This window comes from Tachypleus tridentatus, chromosome 12 (genome assembly GCF_004210375.1).
Source record: "Tachypleus tridentatus isolate NWPU-2018 chromosome 12, ASM421037v1, whole genome shotgun sequence".
NCBI classification, from domain to species: Eukaryota; Metazoa; Arthropoda; class Merostomata; order Xiphosura; family Limulidae; genus Tachypleus; species Tachypleus tridentatus.
This window is the reverse complement of record NC_134836.1, coordinates 20,097,426-20,115,839: the sequence shown is the minus strand read 5'-3', so window position 1 is coordinate 20,115,839 and position 18,414 is coordinate 20,097,426. Positions and strand designations below refer to the sequence as shown.

At 36.9% G+C, this 18,414-nt stretch overlaps 1 protein-coding gene across 5 annotated transcripts in view; it reads right to left on the bottom strand.

The window, feature by feature from the left end:
* Positions 1-18,414, bottom strand: part of LOC143235094 (solute carrier family 49 member A3-like) — a 68,273-nt gene that overhangs the window by 22,691 nt on the left and 27,168 nt on the right. For 2 of the 5 annotated variants that reach the window (XM_076472899.1, XM_076472901.1), the window contains 2 exons: positions 17,384-17,500; positions 13,852-14,004 (listed from right to left, as the gene is read on the bottom strand). The exons of 1 other annotated variant lie outside the window; for it this stretch is intronic. In XM_076472899.1, coding sequence (XP_076329014.1) covers positions 13,852-14,004; positions 17,384-17,500 — 270 coding nt within the window. The remainder of the gene's footprint in view (positions 1-13,851; positions 14,005-17,383; positions 17,501-18,414) is intronic. 2 more of the 5 variants (XM_076472900.1, XM_076472903.1) reach the window with 1 other exon arrangement.

Sequence of the window (18,414 nt, the reverse complement as noted above, 5' to 3'; positions counted from 1 at the left end):
GCTTCCCCCTGGGCACGTGGGTCAAGTGGCATCGACCATAGCCAACCTCTCTCAAAATTATAGGAAAATGACCATTGCCTTGTGGATTATTGTTAACCCTTCATGAAAAATGGGAGAATAATGAAGGGAAACAAATTGAGAGATCAATAGCAGTAAAGGACCAATTTGGTGCATCAAAATAAGTAGAAGAACCAGTATTGAAAAGAAAAAGGTTGTTATCAAAGAGCATACGCTCTAGAGCAACCCCTCTAGAGCACTTCCCCAGAGTGGATGATGTCCATTAAAATTACCCAGGATTAAAAAGGGAGATGACAATTGTTCAAAGAGAGCATCAAGGTCTAATCGATCACATGATTCTCCAAGCGACAGGTACAGAGAACAAACAGTGATGGTATGACCCAAAGGAACATAGATGGCTATGGCCTCCAAGGGTGTGTCAAGTGGCAAAGACAGGGTGGGCACATGATGATCAACCAACAGCCTGTTATTTCTGTACAAAGAAAACTGCCGAAAGGTGACTGTATCGGCAGGTTTCAGAAATGTTTCCTGAAAGGAAAGACGTACTAAATGGTAAGAAGCATTCAGTGTTTTAATGTCATCCAGATTAGAACGTAAACCTTGACAGTTCCATTGTATCAAGGTGGCCATTTTCATTTACATGTAAGCAAAATGAGTGGGGAACCCTTCTGTTTACAACCATGTCTTTTTTCCTTACTGTCCTGATTCGAGGGAGATCTATCAACCTCCACGGATCCTGCTTTGGGTCAATTGGGCAGGTCTTTGCTGTTGGAAGAGGATTCCAGTGACTGAGGACATGAATGAATGATTGTTTTGTGTCTTGGGGAGGGAAAAGAAGATGTATCCAAGGAAATGCCTGTACCTGAGACCAAAGGATGTGAATTCATCAACTTTTTTAACCATGGAGGTCAAAAGACTTTTCATTTGTTTCAAGAACAATTCTTTTGAAGGCACAGAGAGATCTGTTTGCACTCCTACTGTAGTTGTGGAATGAAGTGCAGCAGCATACTTCCAAGATAAAGTGGTGGACAGCAACTTTCGAGCCTCAGGATATGTTATGTTGTGAATCGTTTTCAAACATTGCATCTCTTTTTCTTCCAACCATTTAGGGCAAGAATGAAAGTAAGAGGGGTGAGAGCCATTGCAATTGATGCAATGAGGGTCCATTTCACACTCATAGGCATCATGGTCCTTGCCACCACAACGAGCACACGTCAGGGAACCACGACATGATATCTTTGAGTGACTGAACCTCTGATGCTGAAAACATCAGAGAGGGTTTGGAATGTATGGCCGTACCCTGCAATTAAGATAACCTTGGTGGCAGGTGGACGTGGTGATGTATATGTCAGAACGAGGATATTGGTTGGTATCATAATTTTATCTTTGTGAGTAGAGATACGTCTCACTGCAGAAACTCCTGGAGTGGAGAAACCAGCGAGAATCTCTGGCTCAGGGATGTTCTTCAAATCCCTCTCAACAATAACTCCTCATGATGAATTTAATGTAGCATGAGGTGTAACCTCGATAGGTATATCCCCAATTGCCATTGAATGCAAGGAGTTCACTGTGTTGAAATGTGGATGTTTCCACCAATGTCACCAGATCGAAGCTTCTTTACTGACTTTGGAGAGCCAGCAAGTCCCTCTAGTCCCTTCTGAATGAAAAATGGAGACATTTGCCCTGAAGGTTTGACTGAAAGAGAATGTAGTATAAGAAAATGAGGTACAACGGGTGTTACATATGTTGAAGATCGCTGCTCAGAATCTTCAAGACATGTTGGTTACCTGTGGACTTTTTTTAATTATTTTATTTAAGTTTTTATTTGGAGGATCCATAATAAAAAAAAAAGGGAAATTTAGGTGCCCATTGACCTTACCCCACTATGGAACCCTACTAGGGGATACACTACAATGTCAAATCAGGACATTGCAGCAATGCCAGGGTTTCATGAGCATTATACCCAAACACCAGCATGAGATACAATGGCCACAACACTGGTACTTAGTTGACCCTATCCCAAGTGGACCAGCCAATTGACCCAAGGGGGACCACCCAAGGCTGTCCATCTAAAGGAATTCAAGGCCAAAGTGGTACGTTAGGGTTGGGTCCCTCAACCACCAGAATCCTCTCCTGCCCTTCATAGGTCGCCAAATATGGCAAACACATGGGTGGATGTTTAGATCCCAGAAAAGGTAAACTGAAGGAACAACCTTCCCTGGGAGGTCCACTCACCATGTAGTAAGGGGCCTACCATAATAAGCAGCATCCTTAGTAATTATGAACTGAAAATTTCATCAGGGTTCTACTAAATAAGACTAGAACTGGTTCTCTGGTACTCAATACACCTCCTTTTTTAAAATTTCTAATCACTCTTGCCAAAATCAAGAGAATAAAATCTACAAAAACATTTCATATAAATCACAATAAAATACAGTCAAACAAATATTCAACTAAAACAAATACTAAGTATTAGAAGAAAAAACTATATTATATCAATTATCACACACACTCACTAATCCAATCAAATCAGAGATACAATCATAATGGTAAATCTGACCAGAATTTGAAAAAGTTAATGCAACTAATTGTATTTTTTGTTTAAATTCAACTGTTAAAAATTATATTTTCCTCCAAATTAAAAAAAAAATTCTACAATGCCTACTCAATACTTAAACCACAGCTAATAAATTTTCAATAAGAGAAAGAGGAATGCCAATAAACCTGAAAAATCATTTCTTATACATCCATTATTTGTTCACAGCTACCATAATTTATATTTTATTATTTTCATTTTTCTCAGATTTATCCTGGTTTTGCAGCTCTGAAAAATTAAATTTAAGAACCTTTCAAAGCTTAGAAGAGCAAAATTATATATTTCTGGACCCATCCCATGCTACTAGTATTATTACTTTGTATCCAGCTTTTTTAAATCCTATATCGTGTTGAATTTTCTGAAACCATGTAGAGAATTGAAAACTTCCTTTATAAAGCTGTTATCTCCTTTAGATCTACATTATTTAACAATCTCACTTTCACTTTTAATACGAGTCTTTTTGGGAAAGTTTTCTATTCTTCTTCAACAAGCCTTACCATAACAATAAAATTTATGGGCAAAAACAGACTTATTGGTCTATTTAAGCCAACCTACCTACCAACTGGAATTAAAAACAAACTCAAAACCAGTCCTTGTCACTTACATATTTAGCAAGCTTTCCTTTAAACTCCTTTAACTGTACTGCATTTAACACATCTGAAGGTAATACATTCAAAAGGCAAACTACCCTGTTACAAAAATGAAACAGTCTTAGCTAAAAATGACTTACCTGCCAAAATTTTTAGGGGCCTCCCGAGTCCTTATATTCGTGTTAAGTACAAAAGATAATGATACAGCAACAATATCAATTCCTTTAACACACTTAAACATGACACTGTTGCACTGTTAAATGATAAGGAATCTATTATAAACCAAACATATCAGTGCTAAATGTTACTATTGGTTCCAAGGATTGCATCTATGGCAACAATTGAAATACGTGTGATCTAATTTTACAAAATCCAATCAGACTTTACAATTACTTTACTGGCTCTAACCAGGGTCGGCTTAAAACTGTCTAGCACACTAGGCAAATATTAAATCAATGCCCACTCCCAAATTAATAAATATACAACAAAAATAAAGTCTTGGCTTAAAAAAAGTGAGAATTTTTTTTACAAACATTAACTGAAATAATTCCCTAAAGCTTATATAAAATAGGCAGATATGTGATAAACCTAACCTCCTTATTGCATAACAGAGTTAGAATATCTACACTATAAACTGGCAAAGTCATGAACACTAAAACCATTGATTTTTAACTTTATAAAGTCTGATTCTAGGTCTATCTGCACAAGTACCAAGGACTTTATGTCCAATATCAATTCAAATATCATTATCCAGACTGTTTTTCTGGTATACTGAGGCATACCATTAAGCATTAGCATATTAAAAATGCAAATAACGACTGTTAGAACTTTTGTTTTCCTGGACTTTACAGTGGCAAAAGTAACAATAATATTGTCAAATGATAACTAGTTATCTGTCAAAATTAATATACAAATTTGCCAAGTCATTTGTTCTTTCTTGACCACTGGAGCTTTGCAAGTAGTCTTTTTATATACACAAAAAGCAAAAACAATCTTTCCTCAGCCATATTACTGAGAGGGATGCTCAAATAAATCCTTAGGACCACATCTCTGTGAGGAAATATGAAGCTAATTTTCTTTTCATTGATCATCTTCTGAATGTCACTCATGGTCCATTCAAGAAACTTTAAAAAATGATTAAAAAAATCAGCTCCAAAAAAAATCATTTGAATAGAATTCTTGAACCTTTCTTGAATTGTTTTGCTTAGTGTAGCTCTATTGACATGCTTTAGCCTGGTTAGGAAACCAAACGTTTCTTCTTCATCTAAATATGTCTATGATTATGTAAGTTCCAGATTAAATTATCCAACATCAAGCAATAGTTTTTTACTCACATGCTGTCTCTTCCATCAAACATTGGCCACTATTTCTTTTATTGCATCTCTTTCTTATAATCTTCACATTTTAATAGCATTTTATCCATTTCCTGATACATGTAAAAGTCTTCTCAGAGTTCAGTCAAATGACTGACTAGCAAGTTAAGAGTTCATTAACAAAAAATTTAAATATACCTTTTATAGCATTTCATCCCAAATATCATTGTAGTAAGTATAACAAATTTAAAGTTAATTTTATCTTATAAACCTCAGCTTCCACCCTAGCTTGATACTTCTCAGATAAACTTCATGATTTAGGCTCCATGCAGCATGGAAACATGAATATCTGGTTCTAAACACTTTAGATACATCAGGTTTTACAGACCAATAAGATGTAAATAATGTTTATTGCAAAAGATAATGTATATTTGAGTCATTTTTGTGTTCACAAAGCATTTACAATCTTCCATGTATGGGTTGAAGCTGACGAATACTATAAGCTTCCTGCACAAACATGACAAATTCAGCTGTTCAGCCAAATCTGAAGAGTGTGCCACACATGATTTATAATGAATTGTTATGGATTTCCATATAAGTTTGTAAACCCAAGTATTTGCCCATTCTGTTACTGGTATTATTGAATGCTTGTCTCTTACTACCTTTTATATCACACTAAGTTGTTTCACAGCTTCAATATAGCCTGCTTCATATCTTCTGTTTAATTTCTGGTATTGAAAAATGCATACAAGCCTTTCAACTGTGCTATCATTTAAAAAAATATACACATCAGCTATCAATATTTGCTAAATTTGACATCAAATCTGCAATAATAGAAGTATGTTTAACCAATTTTAATTCTTCAATAATAAAATCAATAACTGAACACGCCATTATGGAAATACATTTACTACATATAATATTTGAAAGTTGATTGATTGATTGATTTAGTGTTTTATGGCACAAAGCAGCTAGGCTATCTGCACCAAACGTCCGGTAAAAAGGTAAAAATAAATTAAATGTAGTAAAATACAGAAAAGGAAATGAAGGTAAAACAAAACATCACTGAAAACAGAAAAAGCATAAAACCAATGTTGACACCTAGTTTACAATGGTAAGAGAGAAAGCAGAGTAAAAGAAGTTGTAAAGTACTTACTCCAGCAAAATGGTAATGATCATAACCCACCAGGAAGACTAACAGGTAATTTCAAGAACCACCATCAGTCACCTGAAGTTGGCCTTTCCAGTCCTGGTTCCGGGTTATGTGTCATAGCACCCATTATCAAAATGTAAAATAATAGAAGGTTTAAAAGACATATAGCAAAATCATAATAATGAGTAGTCAAATGTCCAGTAAAAAGGTAAAAGTAAAGTAAATGTAGTAAAATTCGTAAAAGTAAACGAAGGTAAAAACAGCAATTAAAAACAGAAAATTGCATAAAACCGATGTTGACATCCAATCTAGAAATTTATAAAGAACTTCTGTAGCAGAATGGTAATGATCATAACCCACCAGGAAGACTAACAGGCAAGTACCAGAACCACTGTCAGTCACCTGAAGTTGGTCTATCCAGTCCTGGTTCCGGGTTATGTGTCATTATGTCTAATACCAAAGGGTAAAGTAATAAAAGTTTAAAAGACATGCAGCAAAATTGGAATAACAACTCGCCAGGACGACTAACATGTAGTTCAAACAGCAGCGTTAGTCACCTGAAGTTGGCCTTTCCAGTCCTGGTGTCGAGTTATTTAATGTTCTGGCCATTTTTCAATATCAAATTGAACTAGAGAGAATGAAACTGTGAAAAGGAAACCACAATTAAAAAGGTCTAATGAATAAATATCCAACACTTAAATGAGATTAAAAAGATTAATGGCCATTAAAAAACTAAAATCTTTATCAAGGTGGACAGTGTCACCATCACCAATAACACTGTCCAATGTTACAGATAAACCCTGGGAAAAAACATGTTTAAAATAGTGCCGTCATTGAGAATCGTAATGATGGCAAGAAAGTAAAATGTGGATGATACTGATTTGAGTGTTACACAAACTACACACTGGTGCATCAGTTCCAGATAAAAGAAAACAATGAGTTAAAAAACTGTGACCAATGCGTAGTCTAGTTAGAACAACATCCTCCTTCCGAACCTTACGGAAGCTAGATGGCCAAAGCCCAATATAGGGTTTTATTTGAAAAAGCTTGTTGTCGCATTGCTCACTCCAAGTGGACTGCCAGCTGGCACGGAGCCGAGCCTTGAATACAAGACCATAGTCCACGTACGGGAATAGGCACAGTGGTGATAGTGCCGGAGCAGATAGATTTAGCTGCCGTGTCTGCAAGCTCGTTCCCGCGAATACCAACATAACCTGGTATCCATAAAAACTGGATTGAAGTAGATGTTAATGAGAAATGGGCCAGTCAGTTTTGAATATCAGCGAGAACATGGTGTGAGCCAACATGTAGCGATTCCAAGGCAAGTATAGAACTAAGCGAATCAGTATAAATAGTGCAGTTGGAGTACTGCTCAGCTGCAATATGATCCAGGGCAAGAGATATGGCATACAGTTCAGCAGTGAACACAGAAGCTGTAGAAGGGATTGTGCGCGCAACTACTGACCCATAGCAAACCATAGCAGAGCCCACTGAATTACCTGATTTGGAACCATCTGTATAAATGGGAACTGAATGATTGTTTGAAAGATATTCATTGAATAAAAGACGGTACTTCCAATGTGGAGTATCTGTCTTTTTTAGGTGACTGAAAGAAAGGTCACATTTGGGGACTGTAATAAGCCATGGCAGGATGGGCCAACCTGTGGAATCTGCAATGTTATCCAAGGACAGACCCAATTCATCCAATTGTGCCTGGATGCGAAGGCCAAACGGAGCAATGACAGATTGTCTGTTCTGAAAAAGTACTGCCCACCGAGGAAGGAAAACACATTTCCAGGTGGGATGCTTTGGTAAGGAATGAAGTTTCGAAGTATATTGTAAAGATAGTTGCAAACGGCAAAGGTGTAGAGAAGGTTCATGAGATTCAATGTATATACTTTGAACTGGAGAGGTACGGAAAGCCCCAGTGCAGAGTCGAAGTCCTTGGTGATGAATGGGGTCCAGCATCTTTAAGGCCGAGGGTCTGGCAGAGCCATAGACCACTGATCCATAATAATCGAGTTTCGATCTAATGAGAGCACGATATACCTTTAACATTGAACAGCGATCTGCCCCCCAACTGGTAGAAGAGAGAACACGGAGGATGTTCAGTGCTCTTGTGCATTTGACCAAAGCTGCTTTAAGTGTGGTATAAACGTCAGTTTACAATCAAAGATAAGCCCCAAGAACTTGGTCTCCGGGACCACTGGCAGCAAAACTTCACCGATATGAAGTTCAGGATCAGGGTGAATACCCGTTGACGGCAAAAGTGCATGCATACAGTTTTGGAGAGAGAGAAATTAAACCCGTTTGCCAGAGTCCACTTGCGTACACAATTGAGGGCGGTTTGTAGTTGCCGCTCAATATATCTCATGTTTGACGACTGACATGAGATGTGAAAGTCATCAACATACAGCCCATTCACAACAGTGAGAGGAGTTGTTCAGTGATGGCATTTATCTTTATACTGAAGAGGGTAACACTCAATGCACAGCCTTGAGGGACTCCAAGTTCCTGTACAAAGAACGGAAAGTGTGGAACCCACACGAACTTGGAATCTCCTGTCCATTAAAAATTTTTAATAAACATGGGTAGATGGCCACGTAACCCATATGTATGGAGGTCACGCAAAACGCCATACCTACATGTTGTGTCGTAAGCCTTCTCTATGTCAAAGAATATTGATACAAGATGTTGGCGGTTGAGAAAGGCTTCTCTGATAGATGTTTCAAGACAAATTAGGTGGTCTGTGGTGGAGTGCTGTCAACGGAACCCACACTGGGTGGGCGAGAGGAGGTTGTTTGATTCAAGGAACCAAACAAGACGAGCATTAACCATCCTTTCTAATGTCTTACAGAGATAGCTCGTCAAAGCAATTGGACGGTAGTTTGAAGGAATCTTGGGATCTTTCCCAGGCTTAGAGAAAGGTAAAATAATAGCCTGGTGCCAGGCATCAGGAAAAACATTCTCCTCCCAGATCCAGTTGAAAACTATCAGAAGGACATCAAGAGAAGCAGGAGATAGATGGTGCAGCATGTCATAATGAATATCATCAAGTCCAACAGACGTAATGGCAGACCGATGAAGGGACATTTTTAGTTCCACCAGGGTAAAGAGACAATTATAGTCAAAGAAACAGGTGATCGCTCTGCCCGAGTCTTGATGGTCAGGAAGGTGGAGGAACAAGCAGAAGTGCTAGATACCTGGCAAAAGCTCTCACCTAGAGTGTAAGCGATGTTCCGAACATCAGTCACCTCCTGACCATCAGAGAGTAAGATCGAGAGGGGGATAGAATTGTAGTGTCCATTAACATTTCGAATCCTGTCCCGTATGATCTTGGAACTGGTGGTAGAAGATATGCTGGTTGAGAACTTAATCAAAGATTCCTTCTGGCTTTGACGTCTTACCCACCTAGCATGTGCACGGGCCAGTTAGAAAGCAACCCAGTTTGAAAGTGTGGGATATCTACGAAAAGTATCCCAGGCCCGCTTTTGAGCCTTCTGTGCTAAGTGGCAAGCAGGATTCCACCACGGATGAGGATATCGTGGAAAACGTCTCGAGGTTTTAGGAATACATTGAGCAGCTGCATGTGTAATACAGTCAGTTACCGCTGCTACACAGTCGTCTATTGATGGCTGATTCACGATGGCAGGATCAAGTTCTGCGAGAGCAGTGAAAGTGGACCAGTCTGCCTGATCCATCTTCCACCGGGGGCACGCGGGTAGGGTGGCATCGACCACGGTCAGTCACTCTCAAAAGTATAGGAAAATGATCACTGCCTAGTAGATAATCGTCAATCCTCCATGAAAAATGGGAGAATAATGAAGGAGAGCAAGCTGAGAGATCAATAGCAGTAAAGGACTGACTAGGTGCATGAAAATAAGTGGAAGAACCAGTATTGAAAAGAGAAAGATTGTGATCAGAGAGCATACGCTCTACAGAGCGACCCCTCCCATCAATAACAGCACTTCCCCAGAAAGGATGGTGTCCATTAAAATCCCCTACGATTAGAAATGGAGATGGCAATTGTTCAACGAGAGCATCAAGATCTGATTGATCATGTGTCTCTCCAGGGGACAGGTACAGAGAACAAACAGTGATGGTATGACCCAAGGAAACACGGATGGCTACAGCCTCCAAGGGTGTGTTGAGTGACAAAGACAGGGTGAGCACGTGTTGATCAACGAACAGTGCCACCCCTCCATGTACTCGACCATCACACAACCTGTCATTTCTGTACAGAGAAAACTGCCGAATGGAGACAGTATCAGCAGTTTTGAGAAATGCTTCTTGTAAAGAAAGACAAACAGGATGGTAGGAAGCAATCAGCGTTTTGATATCATCCAGATTAGAACGTAAACCTCGACAGTTCCATTGTGTCAAGGTGGCCATTTTTAAGAACGGGTAGGTGATGTGGCTGGAGAACCCTTCGGTTTACGACCACGTCTTTTCTTTACTGTCTTTAGTCAGAGGAGGTCTATCAACCTCCATGGATCCTGCTCTGGGTCGGGTGGGCAGGTTTTTGTTATTGGAAGGGGAATCCAGTGACTAAGGATGCAAACGAATAATTGTTTTGTCTCTTGTGGTGGGAGAAAAAGATGTATCAGAAGAAATGCCTGTATTTGAAACTAAAGGACGTGGATCTTGAGGTTTGTTGGAAGGTATGGGAGGAACAGAGATGGGTGTGGAAGTCAATTCATCAACCTTTTTAACCACGGAGGTCAAAAGGCTTTTCATTTGTTTTGAAAACGATTCTCTTGGAGGCACAGAGAGATCTGTCTGCACTCCCACTGTAGTTGTGGAATGAAGTGCAGCAGCATATGTCCGAGATGGAGTTGTGGACAGCAATTTCCGAGCCTCATGATAACTAATGTTATGTGTCGTTTTCAAACTCTGCACCTCTTTTTCCTCCAACCATTTTGGGCAAGAATGAAAGTAAGAGGGGTGAGAACCATTGCAGTTTACGCAATGTGGGTTCATGTCACAGTCATAGGCATCGTGGTCCTTGCCTCCACAACGAGCACATGTCAGGGAACCACGACAAGATGTCTTTGAGTGGCCGAATCTCTGACATTGGAAACATCGAAGAGGGTTTGGTATGTATGGGCGAACCCTGCAAATGAGATAACCTGCCTTGATGGTGGCAGGTACACGTGGTGAAGTAAATGTTAAAACGAGGGTATTTGTTGGCAATGTAACTCCATCTTTGCGAATGGAGATGCGCCTCACTGCAGAAACTCCTTGAGTGGAGAGACCAGCGAGAATCTCTGACTCAGGAACGTTCTTCAAATCCCTTTCAACAATAACTCCTCGTGAAGAATTCAAGGTAGCATGGGGTGTAACCTCAATAGGTATATCCCCAATTGCCTTTGAATTCAAGAGGAGTTCACTGTGTTGGGATGTGGATGTTTCAACCAATATGTCACCAGATCAAAGTTTCTTTACTGATTTTGGAAAGCCAGCAAGTCCTTCTAGTCCCTTTTGAATAAAAAAAGGGGACATTTGCCCTAAAGGTTTTTCCGAAAGAGAATGTAATAAGAAAATGAAGTACGTGTGTTACTGATGTTGAAGATTGCTGTTCTGAGTATTCTAGACATGGTCGCTTACCCATTGACTGTTTTTTTTAAATTTTATTTAAAATTTTTAGAGGATCCATAGGAAAAAGAAAAGATTTCGGTACCCACTGACCCCACCCACCATGGAGCCCTACAAGGGGACGCACTACAAAGTCTCGCAAGGACAATGCAGCAACGCCAGGGTTTCATGAGCACTATACCCAAACACCAGCATCAGGCACAATGTCCACAACACCCATTGAGAACTTCCAACACTGGTACTTGGTTGACTCTAGCCCAAGTGGACCAGCCGATTGACCCAAGGTGGGCCACCCAAAGGCTGCCCGTCTACAGGAATTCAAGGCCAAAGTGGTGTGTCAGGGTTGGACCCCTCAACCACCAGGATCCTCTCCTCCCCTTCACGGGTCGCCACACACGGCAAACACGTGGGTGGATGTTTAGATCCCAGAGAAGGTAACCTGATAGAACAGAACCTTCCCTGGGAGGTCCCCTTACCACGTACAGGAATCCACACTGAGGGGTAGGAAAAAAGAAAAATTTCGGTACCCACTGACCCCACCCACCATGGACCCCTACAAGAGGACACACTACAATGTCATGCAAAGACAATGCACCAATGCCAGGGTTTTGTGAGCACTATACCCAAACACCAGCATCACGCACAATGTCCACAACACCTGTTGAGAACTTCCAACACTGGTACTTGGTTGACTCTGGCTCAAGTGGACCAGCCAATTGACCCAAGGGGGGCCACCCATCTACAGGAATTCAAGGCAAAAGTGGTGTGTTAGGTTTGGACCCCTCAACCACCAGGATCCTATCATCCCCTTCACAGGTGGCCACGCACGGCAAAGATGTGGGTGGATGTTTAGATCCCAGAGAAGGTAACCAGACAGAACAGAACCTTCCCTGGGAGGTCCCCTCACCACGTACAGGAATCCACACCGAGGGGTAATATTTGAAAGATGCAAATATTTCCTGTGCCTTAATTTGCATAATTTATTACATTCTCACATAAAAACGGATCAAAATTTCAAATTACACTCTTGTTATAAAATGCTAAACCTTGATTATATGAGCTAAACTAGACAGACTTCCAGTAATCTTTCTCTGAAATAAATGTCATTTAGTTTGCTATTTATTTTTTTCCTGTGCTTATGCATCAATAAAAAATACCAAAAAACAACTCATGTATAGTCTACATGCTCAAATGATTTACTGTGTTTAAATATAGGATTTTCATTTTTTTTTAAATCACTAAAATCAGGACAAGAATATGAATGTACTCATTTGCCAAATAACTTTGGTCCATAAAATGCACACCCAACAAAATCGTAAAATAAAAGTCAAACTCATTTCCTAACTTCTCAATTTGTTAATGGAGTATGAAAAAAATTTTTTATTTTGAAAAATCTCTCCTGTCTAAGTATTGCTCAGGTGGATTATTCATTATGTAATCAAAAAAATTATTTTCTTTTGATTTCACATGATCCAATACCTCATCACTCACAAATAAGTAATTACTTTCTTCAAGATCATCTGTTACGAGAGGTAGATTTGATGAACTTACATCCACTGGGCAATGACCTACCTTCATTGACTTCCTGAATTGTTGATTAATTTGTTTGACTTTGTAGTTCCATTCCACATCCTCATGTGAAACCCTTTCACTACCCCAACTTCAATCACTTTCACTGTTTTAAGATCACTATTGCTGCTCCTCACATGTGTCGCTTTCTTTTTATGTGTCATCAAACTTCATACAATGAAGTTAATGCTCGAACTTTTTGAAACTTTATCTTAACTTTCTTGCTACTCAATTTTCTTTTGTGTTTTGAAAATTAGTTTCCAAACTGACATTATTATTAAAATTTAAAATAAAAATTTTTCTTCACTGATCAAATTTAAATTAGCTATACAAATAAGTAATAAATATGATTGTGACCTATTAAATAATTCAACTGCAAAGGTACTTACACTAAAATAATCAACAACTTAAACATTAATCTCAGCATTACCACAATAGATTAGGCCTATGTTATTTTATAACTTCAATTCTGTTATTTAGTGCTACAAACACAAACTAATATGACTTTCTCGAGTAGCATGCTTCCACCTGAAAGGTGTTTATCAGTGCAAAACATAATACTATAACAGAAGAGTGAGTTATAATTCAAGTAGCATTAAATTACAGGAATAAATGGTGATCACTATTAATAACTGAATAAGTAAAAAAAAAAAAAAAATTGACAAAACAAGTCTAGTTCTCACCAACTGCTGAATCCCTAACCCCGTGTACAGATTTATCTCATGTAAGGTCAGACTGACTAACAGATTCATTAATACTAAAACATTTATGTAAAAAAAGGTTTTCTTTATGATTTTGACTAGTTCTCAAGTTTAAAGTTGATTTATCACTGCAGAGAGAAATGCTCTTTTAGTAATAAACTGATTTAAACAAGTAAAAATTACAAATAAAAACCTCAACAGCATCCAAAGACTATTTTCTCACATAGTGAAAAACAGTTATTTACATTAACCCAAGTGAATTAAAAATAATTTCTTAGTGCAACTGAACCAGAAAAGAAAACAAAGACAAACTTACCACAACAAAAAAACAGAGAGATATGCACATCAGTCCAACACATAATTTCATTAGAAGAATAAATTCTTTTGTTCTGTCTACAATAACTCCTATTATTAAACTACCGATTAAACCAGAACCAATCATTATGGTAGAGCACCAGCCAATCAGCAACTAAAAAAATAAAAAATAAAATACACACAATTTAACTTCCTTGCTTTACTTAAATATACTCACTAAAATCTGTTAGCGAAGATTTACTACGACTTGCAATATTCTCATACAATAAAATTGTCTCCAGACAAATAAGGTAAAAAGTGTAAACTTACTATCTTGAGATATTTGAAGCCACTTTTGATATTTTTGTTTAATATTCAAAACAATACCCACCTTTGCAAAAATAAGCAAGTTTTTATAACAGTTATGAAATATTAAGTAATAAGTTGTATTACCTGATAATTTAGTCTTCTAACTTAAATGTCACATATTTTTTTGGGACAGCTCATACACACTTACATTTAGCAATAACAAAAAATGAGCATGTTTTTACTCTTGGACATAAATCACAAGAGACTAACTGTGAACTTTTGTAGAATATGTCATGAGCAAAAGTAATTATTTCAAGAAGCATATCAAAAATGATAGGAATGAGGTTGATCCAGAAGTAAAAACTTATATGGATCTCATTCTAATGTTCAAAATGTAGAATTCAATACAGTATTGCACCTCCAGGTAGTCAAATATCCAAAATCTCCACACTGAAAAATGTGGAATGGAATCTAGGAGAAAGGAAAAGACACCATTCTTTTTGACCAGGTAAAAGAAGCAATGACCATATTGAAAAATAAGGTGTCAAGAAGTTTTCTTGACACGATAATTTTTCTTTTTTTAATTTGGAAGCACTATGAATTTCCACTTGTTGAGAACAGAAATCATGAGTTGACGCTGTGGCACTTTTGACTTCAGTGCAACATGAGAATCTCTCAGAAGAAATAAGCTTTAAATTATATAACTATGACTAGGCTTACCAATAAGAAAAAAAATCTCTCTGAGGTCTCTGAAGAAAGAACAAGAGAAACTGATTGAGAGAAGGGGTCCCCACATATCAATCCTTCTCCAGAGTTAATGAAAGTTGATGATCCTGACTGTAATACACTAAAACAAACACTAAATTACAATAACAACTATAGTTTAAAACTAGTGAGAGAGTGCAATGGACAAATCTTGAAAAAGAACCCTTCTTAACAAAGTAAAAAAAATATTCCAATATACCTCAAGGGCAATGTTAATATGTAATTAAGCTTATATGCAAAAAGACAATATAGAAAGTGAATAGTTTAATTTAGGATTCCCATGAAGGAAGAAAACAATCCCATATAATTACTTTTGCATTGTTTTCCCAATGTGATAAGGTACTGAAAAGGACTTACAAGTGGATGAGAAACTTTAAAATGGTGGAAAGAGAAAGAGACAATAATATGACTAACCAAGCCCACTCATGTAACTAATGGTTTTGTGAAAGTGATGGTATTTAAAACATTAAAAATAATGAGAATCTCTCATGCAGAAATATATTTTTGTCAGGAATATGTGAGGCTTAGAAAACATTGTTAATTCAGAAACAGATGCAACTGTTTATGAATTAAAGAATCCAAAAGCTGTGTCTTAAAAACTTTCTCAAAAGTCAATATTTGTACAAGAAGAAAAGTTGTGAGACACCCACAGAAAATTGATTTCTTTGAAAGGTAGCTAAAAAAAAAAAGCGTTGAAAGGTAAAAGGTAGCTCAAAAAAAAAATTGAATGCAAGTCATAGATAATGAAAGTGCATTCAGTGCAAAGCATCACAAAGATGAGAGTAACAGCCCCTCGGATAATTTGTAACTTGCCATATGAAAAGCTCAAAACATTACGAAAAATTATAGGAGTGGGATTCAACAGATTTTTCATATATGAAAAAAATTCCAGATCTCACCTAAAAGTAGCAACATAAAAATCCAAAATTACAGAACAACACAAGTTAACTATCTCAAGTGGCTCTTTCCATTTGCAGAATCAAGGTATTTAGTCAAAGCCAAAGAAGAAATAAAAATCATTCTTGCAAAGAAAGATAAAAAAGCTGTTAAGAAGCCACATCAAGAAATCTCTTGAACTTCCACACAAATGGTGTGATAGCAAAATCACATCCATATGAGTATCCCACAAACTTTACGATAAAATGCGAGTCTTCCATAAGACAATAAATTTGTGTCAGGGAAAGACTTATGTCTCATGTCAAAGAAGAAAAAATAAAAAGTCTATACATCAAATGAGGAGAGGTAGAAATAAAAAAAAAAAATCGTTGACTAACTGTGATGTCAGTTTATACAGAATAGGCTGATGAGGAAGCACTCTGTAGTAATAGAATGAAAAAGCTTCAGGATTAACTATAAAACTGAATATCCTTGCTGGTCAACGAGACTAGAAGAGAACCATGTCTGATGAGACTTTATAAAAAGATTTTTACAAGACATCGTGGATGCCTAGTAATACTTTGAAAATGTAATTCATAATTGCTTATACATAATTTTAACTACAATGTTGAAACTGCATATGTTCAATAAATGAATAGCATAATGAAAAATATCACAAAGAAAAACATAACAAGATGTTATTGCAATTCTTTACTAGCCTAATGAAACAAATGTAAAAGCACATCAAAAAACTTAGCTTGAAGAACTAGGCATCTTGAGATAAAAAAATATATAAAAGATAATGGAATAACAGTCAAATCTGAAGACAACACACCACAGGTGTCCAAGTAAAAAAAAATGTACAAAGCTTAGCAGAATGAAAAATTATCACAGTAAAACTGTAAAGCCAAACCTAAAAAGAACGTATAGTGTTTAATGCACATATTAAAACATGACTTGAATAAATTAATAATGCATGACCTCTGCCACAACAGATACTAGTAGAGACCTAACTCTTTATAAGTGGAAGTTGCTGATAGATGGTTGGAAATAGTTTTTTAACAAGTCACATCATAATATGGTACAGGAAAAGTTCATAACTGGTCAAAGATCACTGTGTATTATCTACATTCCCATCTTCTGGTACAGTATTGTGCTTCAATAAAAAGTTCAGCAATACAAATGTTAGGATAATTTGGTATACAGTTTAAATTGCATTTTTCTTGAGTTTTCACATATTTCTTTTGTTTGCTACATGTAAACTTCTTCATATGATATGTTTTATTATTATTTTGATCATCTCTATGTATGTGGTAATGACTTATTCTATCACAACTTAAGAGATAAAACAATGTTTGGTTTTGTAATGTTCCTTATGAGTCATGACAAACTTTTTCCATTTTTTGTTGTTGTTATCCATGTATTTTGCATTCTGTAGATGGAAATCAAGCAGTTAAAATATTTACAGCAATTCAGTTTCCACTTTTTGAGAAGTGTAATTGTTGGATGCAGCATGAAATTCACTATGAAATAGCTTACATGGTTTTCAAACTAATCTTTTTAAATACTGTTCATAAAAGTATTAAATAATACAATGCACTTACTTCTCCATAGTTTTGTGGAGTCAATATTTGTTCCATGAGTGTAATCAACACACTGAACATGCCAATGGGGCAACCTAAACAGACAAGCAGCAGAAGGTATGCTTTGATAGAAAACAGCTGAAAAAAAGAATAAGAGAAACTACTTCAATCTTTATTTCCTTTTTGTTACTTGTATTAAATTACGACAACTATATGTTGAATATAAATATTGTTAAGATCTTATTTTTCAAAGATACAAATGAACTAATAAAAATTAATCCAGAGAGTAAATATAGCATTTTGGATCTATATTTTGTCTCCCACAAGTTACTGCCCAAAAAGCTTTCCATTCAAGAACACAACTCATCTGTTTGGCTATACCAAGAGAGAGACAAAAAGATTATGAAATACTATTTACGTTTTAAGTATAACAGTTTATACATCATGGTGTAAATGCAAAAAAGTGGAAAGGCAATGCTGTTGTTTTTATGAAGCACACAGCTTACACAAAGTGCAATTTTCCCACTAAGGGTACTAAAACACAGTTTCTAGAGACACAAATCTGTAGATATATCACTGTGTCACTGAGAGGCAAAAAGGCACTGAAAAACAAAATGCTTAAAACTGCAAGATAACTTCATACTTTCCTTCCCACAATCCTTTTCATTTTTCCATTTCAGCTCAAAATAAGGTGCAAAAATAGCATTTCAGATCTACTTTTTGTCAGGTGACTGCTCAAAAAGTGAGGCAAAAATTAACTAAATAACAAAATGTTTTGAGTGAGAAAGACTTCATTGGCTAAATGTTATTTATTCTTTAACACACTTTCATTAAACAGCTGGCACTATGGACTTTCTTAAAAGGTTGGACAAAATCTATAGTTTGAGGTTTCCTGTATTTTTCATTTAGAATAAATTTCTATACAGTACACGTGTCTACTTGAGAACTAAGCAAGCAAGTAGAACCTGTAAACTTCAAAGTGAAATCTTATTATAAAGATAACCTTTTAAGTGTGTGTATGTTAGCATTTATCACCCAAAGTTGGCTGGTTA